The sequence below is a fragment of the Strigops habroptila genome, chromosome 1 (assembly GCF_004027225.2).
Source record: "Strigops habroptila isolate Jane chromosome 1, bStrHab1.2.pri, whole genome shotgun sequence".
Lineage (NCBI taxonomy): Eukaryota > Metazoa > Chordata > Aves > Psittaciformes > Psittacidae > Strigops > Strigops habroptila.
In genome coordinates, this window is record NC_044277.2 from 34491863 (window position 1) to 34504401 (window position 12539).

The window sequence follows — 12539 nt, forward strand, 5'->3', positions numbered from 1 at the left end:
CATCTGAACTGAAAATTTTGCAATGTGTAGTACAGCCAGTCTCCGCACGCAGAAGAGGCCTACTGTCTACCAGTGGTGTCAGCTTCTATGAATGCACTACACAGCAGATGCTCCCTGGTAACATTGCCGATTTCCCAATACTTTCCACAAAAGAATAGTCAGCAAAAGCAGTCATGATGTGCAATTCACTCAGCTTTCTCCCACACAACCACTCTACTTACACCCCAGAAGACTGTTCTGAAGATGCGGTACGACTCACATACCATTGTTCCCAGGGCCTTGTGGCCTCTCTTCTGGCAAGTGATGTATTCTAGTCACATAATGGAGAAGTTTTTGTCCAGCTGAGAGAGACAACAAAAAGGAACAACCTGCTGCTAGTCCTGGAATAATTTGTCAGGTCTAGACTCTGTTTCCTGCATGTTGCCAAAGACCTCTAGGAAACAGGAACATCAGGAATGACTGTGGAACAAGAGGAAAGCACTGAACACACTGCAGATTGGACACCCTTTCATTACAACATTTAGAAAAGCAGTCTAGACTATATAAGGGGTAGACTACCAGACACCGACTTACTATCTCATCCTACTGGCAAAGGCAATCTTCACTAAATTCTATTTACCTTCTCTTGTTATAAAATGTAAATATATCACCAGCCAATCTTTCAGGGGTGTTACAATGATTAAGTAATTAACATTTGGAAAGCTCTTGACAAGAAAAGAAATTCTAAAGAGTAGAAGAAGAATTATTGAAGCAAACAGAAGACATCAGGTATTTCTCGAAACAGTAATCAAAAAGCATACTACTTGATGTGCATTTCTGTCTTTAAAGATTATGGTTAGTTACTGTATATTACACATAATAAACATGAAGCAGACAATCACTGAACTTTCACTTAAGATTTCTACATCGAGCAAAAAACCCACTGTTACTGTGAAACCAGCTCTAAAGAAAAGAAGAGATGGTTTTACAAGTCTTGGTGCTGCAAACACTTAAATTTCTCTCAGATACATGATTATTTGCATTGAAATCATGGAGGCTTTTCAGAGTCATACAGACTGGCATACGCATCAATTGCAGGAAATGGAGCTCAATTATCACCACCTTTCACTTCAACCACACCTGTGTGAGCTTCCTGGGTACACTTATCTTTGGAGTGGTGCTACATAGTTAACTATCGCATAATTAACATATGGTAACATTTTTAATTTTATGAGCATGCATAAAGATTGGGCAACAACAAGAAAAAGGTGTTTGAGCATTATTACTAAATATCATAGAATCACAGAATCATTTAAGTTGGAAAAGATCTGTAAGATCATCGAGTCCAACCATTAACCTAGTACTGCCGAGTCCACCGCTAAACCAGGCCCCTAAGTGTCACATCTACACATCTCTTATATACCTCCAGGGATAGCGACTCAACCATTTCCAATGTTTGAAAACCCATTCAGTGAAGACTTTTTCCTAATATCCAATCTAAATCTCCCCTAGTGCAATCTGAGGCCATTTCCTCTCATTCTGTCACTTGTTACTTGGGAGAAAAGACCAACACCCACCTCACCACAATCTCCTTTCAGGTAGTTGTAGAGAACAAGGTCTCCCCTGAGCTTCCTTTTCTCCAAGTTAAACAACTCCAGTTCCCTCAGTTGCTCTTCACAGACTTGTTCTCTATATCAGTACTGTGTAAAACAATACAGAATTTCTTTTTCATCTTGTAACAATCTCGGGAGCGTATATGTAAGTAAGTCCAAGTGTGCCACAAAAAAAATATGCTTTTACTATATGTGTATGTTTATGCATAGTAGTGCATTTAAACAATTCTATTCTTACACTTAATCAAACAATTGATTTTTTTAAAACCAGACGAGTCATGCTTTGGTGACTGTTCAATCAATATTCCCATCGATTTCAGGGAAAATACAGTTCAGCCCATCCCAGTGGACATCAGCGAGCTACAGAGGGAGTAACATGATTTCAAACTCTCAGTTCACTAAGAACTACTTTAGTTCCCGATTAGATTTACAAAACACAATAGTTGGCATTATGATATGTACAAAACAAGTCTCTCAATATAATTTTCAATCAATCAGAGACCTCAATTGTATTACCCTTTTACATTTATAAATACATGTGATTTTACAGTTACAGTTCTCAGCTTTTTAAAGTCAGGCAGATCCTTTCCACCCTGACATTACCTGCCAGTAATCTATTTCAGCCACCTGCATAAAACTGACTTAGAAAGTTACCAGTGTGTTAACGGCATCTTAGGTTATACACAAAGAGTGATAACTGAAATTAGAACGTAGCATCATTAATATTCTTTTTTATCTTTGCAGATATATTTCTTTTGAAATAGGTTCTTCAGAAGTATAACAACAGCTGAATTGTTTCTTTTATTTGGAATGTTACATTCTAGCTAAACTTTCATGGACAATTCTGATGTGAGTACTAAGAGTTGAGGTTTTTTTTTAAAGAAAATACAACATCGGTAAGTTTCATACTTTTAATATCTAAATAAATCAACCAAACTTTGAAAAAGATTCTCATGAACACACATAAAGATGGAAATTTGTGTTCTGCAAAAACCTGCATTGTAAGTAGGGTGCACATTAAAGTCATCTGCTACAAATAGTAGGACTTGTTTTCTCAGAATCCAGGCTTAGAGGCATGAGATTTTGCAATTTTTTTAAGAAAGGGCTGAATAAGCAACAAATACTGAATTCTAAAGGGAACAAGTGAAGTACCTATATACAACAATGCCCTGCAATTCAGTGATGGCAGAAAGCCATGATTTGAAATTAGGTACGCTGCATATAAGCAGTGTAAAAAGCATCAAAGCAGTTAATGGATTAATGCAGTAAGTAATAAAAAAATTCAATCCCAGTATCATACAGTTGCTGATCAGGAAAATATAGAAATGAAAAATACATTTGTTTGCTGATAGAAACTTAAGTTCTTTATGTTACCTCCAAAAGAAATTTGAATACCCTTCCTGTGTAACACTTTGTCATATCCTCAAGTTTTGAGCCATTCCGCACGATATAATCTAACCATTATATCAAATATAAAACACATACTGTTTTATATAAATTGCAGTAAACCGCAACATGAGAATTAAAATTAACAGCCAGTCTTTCAGCAGCACAGCACTTTCAACATCAAGATGTGCATATTGAACTTTCTATCCGTGGTTGTTATTCCAACATGGCTGCATCATAATCACTATAAGCATGGCTATTCATCCAATACGCCATGATTTTGTGCTTCAGAATCACTTCTATAACACCTAAACCAGAAGCCCTGTTTTTGACATTTCTTAATTTTAAGTTGATTTTGTATAAGCTTTGCCAGTTCTCATGAAATGCACGATAGAAAAATGTTACAGGTTTTGCATGGCACAAAATCGGAATGGATTTCTACAATCATCAAGTCTTTACTAAAAAATAAACCAAACCCCCCAAAAACCAAGAACTTCACTTGTTCGTACAAAGATAATATTCAGCCCACATGTCAAGACACTAGAAAATAAAATTTCTTTTATACTGCCTTTCTGCTTCCAGATACACCTTCAGGGATTCAAGTGTCTGGAAGAAAAGACCTACACACCTACTGCATACCCTTTTCTCGCTATCTATCTCCACTGAATTTAACAAGATTTTATACTGTATATGACATATAATGAGGCCAATAACATTACACACATACTTACCTACTGTAGCTTCCAGATGCCACAGAACCCTATAGGAGTTCTATGATTTATGCCAGCACCAGACACCCATTCATCTTTCTTTTTATGTTACATTGATAAAGTTGGAAAGATCTGTAAATTGCAGGAGGAAATAAGGAGATAATGCCGCTACAGACTAATTATGGCCTTTACTGGAATGCATGGATTAGTTCTGGAAATACCAGTTGATTCTACGAAGACTGCAAGCCCATAGTCACAAACACTGTGACTTCCTTCAAATACAAAGACTAATTGACCCACTGTGACGCCTGAGTTACCCAGCCCATTATTTCTTATTTCTTGTAAAAACAAATGCAAGCATCAAACTTAAAACTACTGAAAAAAAGGATGTACGTATTAATTCACAATTTTTTAAGCATAACAAAAAATTCTTTTACCGTGAGCATAGTCACATACTGAAACAGGTTGCCCAGAGATATTGTAGTCTCTGTCTCTGGAGAGAGTCAAAACCCAACTGAACAGTGTTCAGATCAACCTGCTCCTGCTGATTGTATTGAGCACAGGGTTGGACTAGGTATCTCCAGCAGTCCCCTCCTACCTCAGCTATTCTGTGATTCTATGAAGGCTGCTAAGGAAGCAACAGAAGTATAACAAAGTAGAGCACCATTTGTTTTTCTGAGTTTTAGATTAAGGTCAAACCTGAAGGAAATAGTTTGTGATGATTGATAGAATTCATAAATGTAAGAATGCTGAGCTATCCTGAGATTGCATATTTTCCATGCTTTGATCCTACATAAAGTTCTATATAGCAAAAGTTGAAAAAAAAAAAAATTGAAATCCATTACTAGCTTTTAAGTATCTTACATTGAAGCTTTTAAAAATAGCAGAAAAGAGACTATTAATTAACTTTCTTCAACAATTTCCCTCTTTTCACAACTAGAAATTCTAGGAAAGGGAGGAAGCAGTGAATGTACAGCCTTCTAGAATGCAATTTAACATACAATACAGTCTACTGGAAAATTATAATCCAATCCTCTAGAGAGGTTACAAATTCACATTGCATAAGCTATTTGTAGCTAGTAAGTCTCAAATAAAATCCATTGAAGTTAGAACTGTGATACAGCTAAGAAAAAGAAGAACTGGATGAAAGCCAGTGAAGCTGATTTTGCTCCTTGTGCATAAGTACATTCACCAAGTGGAACCTGTGAGTAATTTATGTAGAAAATCAAATTAATTACTTTTAGCACCTGAAGCGTTTGATATTTCATGGTATTTTGATGCATCTGGCAGTTTACTCACACACATATATGGTCTTCATTACATTCACTCCTGACAGTTCCAAGTTAAACCTTCACACAGCTGCTGAATACTTTAGCTTCAGACATAGGGAGCAGTCACACTAATCTATGTTTAATGAGATATTACACTTTTTAGATTAATCTATAATAAAAAAGTATGAGAAAATATACATAATTTTTTGCAGTTACCCAGCAGTTCCATTGCATCATCTTCATTGTCAATATCTTCTTCAGTTACAGATGGAGCTGTGCTTTGAGCAGAATCAAAGGAGTCCTGAGAAAGCATGGCAGCCAGCAGTTTCTTATGTTGTTGCTGTTGTTGTTTTAATCCTTTGGTCTTTGGCTCCATTTTTAAGCTGTGAGGGAGGAAAGCACAACTTTCTCTTACTGGTGCTCTCTACGAAGTATGTTACACATTTGTCAAATTACCATAGCCCGTGATGTCTTCAGATCTGAAGGTTAACGCCATCAGACTGCACATAAACCAGCCGGTTATCATTCTTTCCCTGACCATTGGATGTTGTTGTCCTGGTTTCAGCTGTACCAGTTATTTTTTTCTCCTTCCTAGTAGCTGGTGCAGTGCTGTGTTTTGTCTTTAGTCTGAGAACAATGCTGGTAATGCACCAGTGTCTTAATTCTGCCAGTGAGGAAGGGTACGTGAAGCCAGGAGGAAGCAGAGACAGGACACCTGACCCAAACTAGCCAAAGGGGTATTCCATACCCCTGGAATAAACTGGGAGGGAGTTAGCCGGAAAGTGCAGATCGCTGCTCGTGTCGGGCTGGGTGTCAGTTGGCGGTTGGTGAGCGATTGCATTGTGCATCACTTGTGCTTATTGGGTTTTTTTCCTTTCCCCTTTCAGTTTTATATTCTTTCCCCTTGTTATTTCCCTTATCATCATGATTATTAGTAGCAGCAGTTTTATATTATACTTTCGTTATCGGACTATTCTTATCTCAACCTGTGGGGGTTTACATTCTTTCAATTCTTCTCCCCATCCTGCCTGGAGGGGTAATGGTGGGGAGGTGAGCCAACGGCTGCGTGGTTCTGAGTTACCAGCTGGGCTTAAACCACAACAGTTATAGATCAGTTTGTGTTTTCAGTTCCTATCTAAATTTTGACTGAATGATGACAGGAAATTTCCCATTGATTTTATGGGCATTAATCAAGTCTACATAAGTTACATGTACAAAACAGGATGGCAATTACTATTCAGCATTGCTAAGGCACTGATCGTACAGCAACAAAGCTGAAAACAAAGAACTGTTCCCTTGAGCGGTTATGTTATCATGAGCCCACAGGATTAATGACTATATACTTATAACAACAATTCTCCTGGTTCGTGGACTTGTGTCCCTAACCTAAGTAACAGACAATTGGAACCGTACAGAAGTTAGCAGAAGGGCCTAAGGAGGGCTTGCTATAGTTAGCAATTTCCGATTCCTTACAATATCAAGACAATGGGACAGAAGTTTGGTGCCCCACATGAGAATATAAGCAACACCTCAGACTGTTGCACAGTCTGTTGCAGGAAGGCAGATCTACTGCAAACATATGAAATTTAGTATAATCAATAATAGTTTCCCAGAAAGCCAACCGTATCCTGGGCTGCATCAAAAGAAGCGTGACCAGCAGGTCGAAGGAGGTGATCCTGCCCCTCTACTCTGCTCTTGTGAGACCCCACTTGGAGTACTGCGTACAGTTCTGGTGTCCTCAACATAAAAAGGACACGGAGCTGTTGGAGCGAGTCCAGAGGAGGGCCACGAGGATGATAAGAGGGCTGGAGCACCTCCCATATGAAGACAGGCTGAGAAAGTTGGGGCTGTTCAGCCTGGAGAAGAGAAGGCTGCGTGGAGACCTCATAGCAGCCTTCCAGTATCTGAAGGGGGTCTACAAGGATGCTGGGGAGGGACTCTTCCTTAGGGACTGTAGTGGTAGGACAAGGGGTAATGGGTTCAAACTTAAACAGGGGAAGTTTAAATTAGATATAAGGAAGAAGTTCTTTACAGTGAGGGTGGTGAAGCACTGGAATGGGTTGCACAGGGAGGTTGTGGATGCTCCATCCCTGGCAGTGTTCAAGGCCAGGTTGGACAGAGCCTTGAGCCACATGGTTTAGGGCAAGGTGTCCCTGCCCATGGCAGGGGGGTTGGAACTAGATGATCTTAAGGTCCTTTCCAACCCTTACGATTCTATGATTCTATGATTCTATGATTCTATAGTTAATTTCCAACTGCAAACATAAACACTAATAAGACAAAGTGGACTTTGGAGATGAAGAACAGACTTTGAGTTTAGAACATCAGGTTATGGATTGGGCCTCTGCAAGCTCTAGTTCATTTTGGGCTCTAAGAAACAAGAGAATCATATTAAAAATCACTGAATTCCCCACTGTGTACATACATTATCACTTGAGAAACTTTCCCAAGAGCCTTGCTGCTTCTCAGAATTCCTCCAGGAATTTTTTAATGTAGAAAACTACTAACAATGACTTGGAAATGAGTTTAATTCTATTTTCACGTTGTCTGAATTTCTGAAAGAGGAGCTCGGTACTAGCAGGATTGCCATCAGCACTTTTATATGGTCCCTTATCACATATTAATACTTTGCTTTGCTCCCTTACAGCAGCAACAGAGCAGTACAAAATCAGTGACAAATAGTTTTTCCTCTATAGCAGTCCAGAACATTAAGGACAAAAAGGTGACCCTTCATCAGTCTGACAAGATATAACTAATACAATTACCACAGACTGGCTACACTATCCTTCCCAGTCATAGTAGTGGTAAAATCTGTCCTTTCAGTTGCTCAAAATTAATTCCCCTTCTTTTTTTAAGTAAATGCGCCTGGCTTTCAGATGTAAAACATGCCTGCTTCTGTTGCTCATCATCACAGGAATATATGGTAGGAGATAGCACTTCTCTCCCACTGTTCACTACTGAATGGAGCAAGAAGTGAGATGTGTAGTTGCAAAGACAGAAAAGCAGACAACTTACAGATTCCTAAATATCACATACTATGTATACTCAGTATTATCTGCTATATGCTGAAAAGACCAATATTGAAAATGGGCATGTTATCAACAGATCAGTGGTCCATAGGAACATGCCATTCACTGCAGCCTATTCAGTCCCTTACAGAATGATACGAATGTGCAAGGACCCAAGGCTTTCCCTTCCACCAAACAGAAACTTGTATTGCTACGGTCTATGAGAACAACACAGGAAGAGGAAGTTGCATGACACTGATGGCAATTACTCCACCAGTGAACTGACAGTGCTCAACCCTCTGGATATTTATGTAGTATTTCATTCATGTTGCATTTCCTTATGTTTAGTGATAGGTAAAAGAAGACGTATTACCTGGAAATAATGGGACAATTAGTTTTCATTTTCCTGTTCTTATGCTGTAATTGAAGATTTGGATGACATAAGTTCTCATAATTAGTGATCAATAAATGATCACTTTTTATTAAAAGTGTTGCTAAATCAAATTTAGCAAGATATAATTGGTAACATTTAATGTGAATTTCAAATTGTTCCCTCTTTCAGTTGCCAGGTAAAAATGTAACTGAATTACTTTAGGCTACAATAAATATAAAGTAGATGAACGAAATAAGATGAGGCAGACAAAAATTCTTTACAACTGATAACCTCACTCTTTTAAGAGTTTCATTAAAATTTGTAAAATCTATACCATTCACACTACTTTTGGATATACTAGGTATATGCTACATTTAAACTAAATTATTATTACCTATTACTTGTCTCATGCATTTGGTGTATAGTCAGTTCCAAATTCTGCTAGTAGCACTTTACTTCACAGTAACACTGAATCACACCTTGAAGAAACTGCCTGTTATTAGCAAGCTACTATTAACCATTCAGATTAACCTTGATCAATATAGGTCTTTTAAACTCCCATACATACATAGATGGCACCAATTTTAGCATCATCGCTATCTTGACACTTCTCCAATTTAAAGTTTGTTTTGCAAGACTGCAAACATGCTTTTTATAAATGCCTTACAAAGGCTGATGAAATGCTAACGAACCAAAGAATTATCACAGATACAAAATCAGTCATCTAAATGTAAATCCATATGCTGCATGTAAATTAGTAGTTATTCACTTCCCCTGAAAATAAGTATTCCCACTTAACGATACATATTCTTCAGCAGGTCTTCAGCACCTAACTGCACCTAAAGACTAGAGATATGTGTCCCATGGCACATGGGACACCAAGTATCCCATATTCTCCTAATTTCACGCATGAGGCAACGTGACTTTGTCGTGATACTCAACAAGACTTCTCAAATACAATTCTCAAAGCCATTAATCCCATTAATCACATGTTTTAATTACAGAATTAGCTGTGAGGTTTCCCACAGCCTGAACCACTCTCTACAAAGAAAAAAATACACTGCTTTGAATCATCTTTGTTAGTCAGAACTAAACCTCTTTGCTTCCTTCTGGAGGTTAGGCAGAGATGCTTATTTCTGCTCCTTCCTATTGAGTAAAAGGATACAATACCCTCAATTTGCTCTGCAACATGGAAGAGATCATTATTCACTGTCTTTATTACACTGCTGAATAAGGAAAAAGAAACCCAGGTCCTCACAATGAAGATGCAGTGCCAGCTGCTGACTCCGTTACTTTCCCAGGAACTGCACTGGAGAGACCCAGTGTCTGAGTTCTGTTGGTGCCAGTCCAAAGTCTGGCTGAGGGATCATTACTACATGCTGCTACTTCTTTGAAATAGTAGTACTTAAAGGGGCCTCCCTCCCCCCAATAATCTAATTAAAAGAAGAAAGAAGTACTCATGGATAACAAGCATTCCCAAAGTGAGGAAAGTTAATGAATGCAGCCTGTAAGAGCCTATAAGAGACAGACTAGTTTCCTTCTGACATGGAGGGGAATTCCAATGTGGAAGGCACATGGAGGGCATAGTGAAGGAATACCTTAGTCCTTTTCAAAGGAAAGCAGAGACTTTCTGCCTTCTTAAAACAGGAAGAGAAAGGTGTCTGTTGCAGGCAGAGTACTAGTTATAACCAAGGAAAAAGGCTACAGGGCTCAGGGAGAACCATAGGTGTTTAAGCCAATTAACAGAGGCAGTGCTTTACACTTTAAAAAAAAAAAAAAGAAAAAAAAGCATGCAACCCTTAGAAAGGCAGTGAATACTTCACTTTCTGTGACAAATAGGTATCTTTAAATCATGGAAAATGGACCAATTGTAAAAATTATAATCACTTCCAGGTAGCTAAAGCACATTAACAAAGAAACATACTCCACCCTCAGTAAAGCCTAATAAATCATTAGAAGTCGTTTACTGCAGAGATTACAATCTTCACTTTGAGAAAGACTTGTTATTAACACGAAGATGCTAAGTATAAGAACTGAAGATTAATTTAGGAAGTCCTGTTAAAAAGGACTATCCTGTCTATCTTTCCTTTAAATGAGAGAATCAGATTTATCACTAATGTGTCAAGAAGATTAATGAACAGGTACTACCAACCACTTAAAGAAGGGTTAGAAGTATTTGAATGAAGCAATACATAACAAAATCATGTCAACAAATCATGTCAACATACACTTAGCTTTATATATAGGAATAAAACCATGTGATTGCAAATGAGTATAAAGTTAATATATAGAAGCATGATAAGAAATCAGTCACGTATTAATTTTGCATGCTGCCACACTACAGCATAGGAATTTAAAAGTCTTGCACTCTGCTCTCAGAAATTGGGTGTTACAAAGACAGCTTTGTTTCACAAATTATAAAATTTCTAGGCCAAACCAAAATCCCACCTTCCTCCAGGACTGCTGCTATCCTCACTGTCCCACTGCTCATTTTTATTTCTTGGTATTGGTGGCTGCAGCATCTCAGCAGCCAGTGGGTCTGCATCATTCTCCTCACGACCAATCCATTCTCCAATCACACGAGGTCTGAGAAGGGGGGCGTTAAAACCTGTTGTGTCCTGAAGAGAAATAAACAATAATAAAAAACCCCAGAAACATTGCACTGCTTGTTCTCAACCACACATGCAAATAGGAAAAGAAAAAGAAGAAATAGAAAATAAAACTATTAATTTAAAAAGTACAAAACCAGTAAAGTACATGATCATTTCAAAGGGCTACAAAATACTCTGCAACAATATGAACTAATGAAAAGATTCCCATTAACAAAATTCCAAGAGAGATTTGCCTGCCCTGATGCCTAAAAATCTCTCATTTCTTACTTTTCATAGCAACTGTAAAAATCTGCAATATAGTCTTGACAAATTATATATATATTTTTAATAAACGCACAACTCTTTTAATCAGCACTGTGTCAGTTCTGCTAAGAAACATCAGGTCACTTGTATAATGAACACCCCAGCCAAAAAACTGTTGTAGATTAATAGCATTACTCTTATTTGCATTATGAATTAATGCAAAACTAATAACATCTGCATTTGGCATTTAAAAATAACCCTGCTGAGATTTACATAATGTATCTTTCAGTTCTGAAAATGATATTAACATTTTAATAAAATACATTTCTGAAACTACTACTCATACTTTTAACCACTGACTGCAAGAAAATAGCTGGAGAGGATTACAAGAAGCAAGCAAAATGCAACTGGAATATTCAATACCATAGTCGTATCATTATATCAGGAATTTAGATTAAGAAAAGAAATTGTCCTTAAAATTGTATGAAAAAACTGTTCTGAAGTGACGAGTGTCTGTTCTCAATCTCACTGGAATGGTTGTAGATAGAGCGTCATGTACAACAGTGTAGTCAAACTAAAAAACATGCATGTATGCAAAAAATAGATTGAAATGATGGGATAGGAGTATTTATTTTGCTTTAATTAAACTATTTTCTAGGCTAGCAAAGACACTTCAAATACAGTGTGGTCCTCATTAGGAGAAATGTATCTATTTCTATCCTTTAATGACAGAAAATTTCAGGAAAACAAATCCTTGGCTGTTACCTAACTCAGTGTCTCAATAAATATTCCTGCCATAAAACAATGTTTTTGAAACAAAAAGTATCTGAAAAAAAGTACAGCACAGTGATTGCTTAGCCTAGAACAATATTTTTTCATCTTCCCAAAAACAAAGCATTTTCAAAGTCACTCCCTAATTGGCACAGATATGGTAAAAGCATGGTTTGAAGTAGAGGTCTACTGAAATGAGCCAAAAAAAAAAAAAAAAAAAAAGGCCTGCAAACTGCTTTCATATGAATATATTTATCCCACTCTGGCTAGATGCTGTAATTCTGCTCAGCAGAATGACAGAATCTACAATGGTTTAGGTTGGAAGCGACCTTAAAGATCATCTAGTTCCAACCCCCCGCTATGGGCAGGGACACCTTCCACTACACCAGGTTGCTCAAAGCCCCATCCAACCTGGCCTTGAACACTGCCAGGGATGGGGCTGCCACAACTTCTCAGGCAACCTGTTCCAGCTCCAAGAGCTTCTATTTTGGCAGAGCCAAATGTGGCCCAGGCCCTGAATTATATTCATACACCCTTGGTTTTTTGTTTTGTTTTCTGCAGTGTGCCTGTGAG

At 37.8% G+C, this 12539-nt stretch overlaps 1 protein-coding gene across 3 annotated transcripts in view; it reads right to left on the reverse strand.

The window, feature by feature from the left end:
- C1H8orf34 (chromosome 1 C8orf34 homolog) overlaps positions 1-12539 on the reverse strand; it is a 169749-nt gene that overhangs the window by 94645 nt on the left and 62565 nt on the right. For all 3 annotated transcript variants that reach the window (XM_030500518.1, XM_030500526.1, XM_030500509.1), the window contains 2 exons: positions 10789-10958; positions 5176-5342 (listed from right to left, as the gene is read on the reverse strand). In XM_030500518.1, the coding sequence (XP_030356378.1) occupies positions 5176-5342; positions 10789-10958 (337 nt within the window). The remainder of the gene's footprint in view (positions 1-5175; positions 5343-10788; positions 10959-12539) is intronic.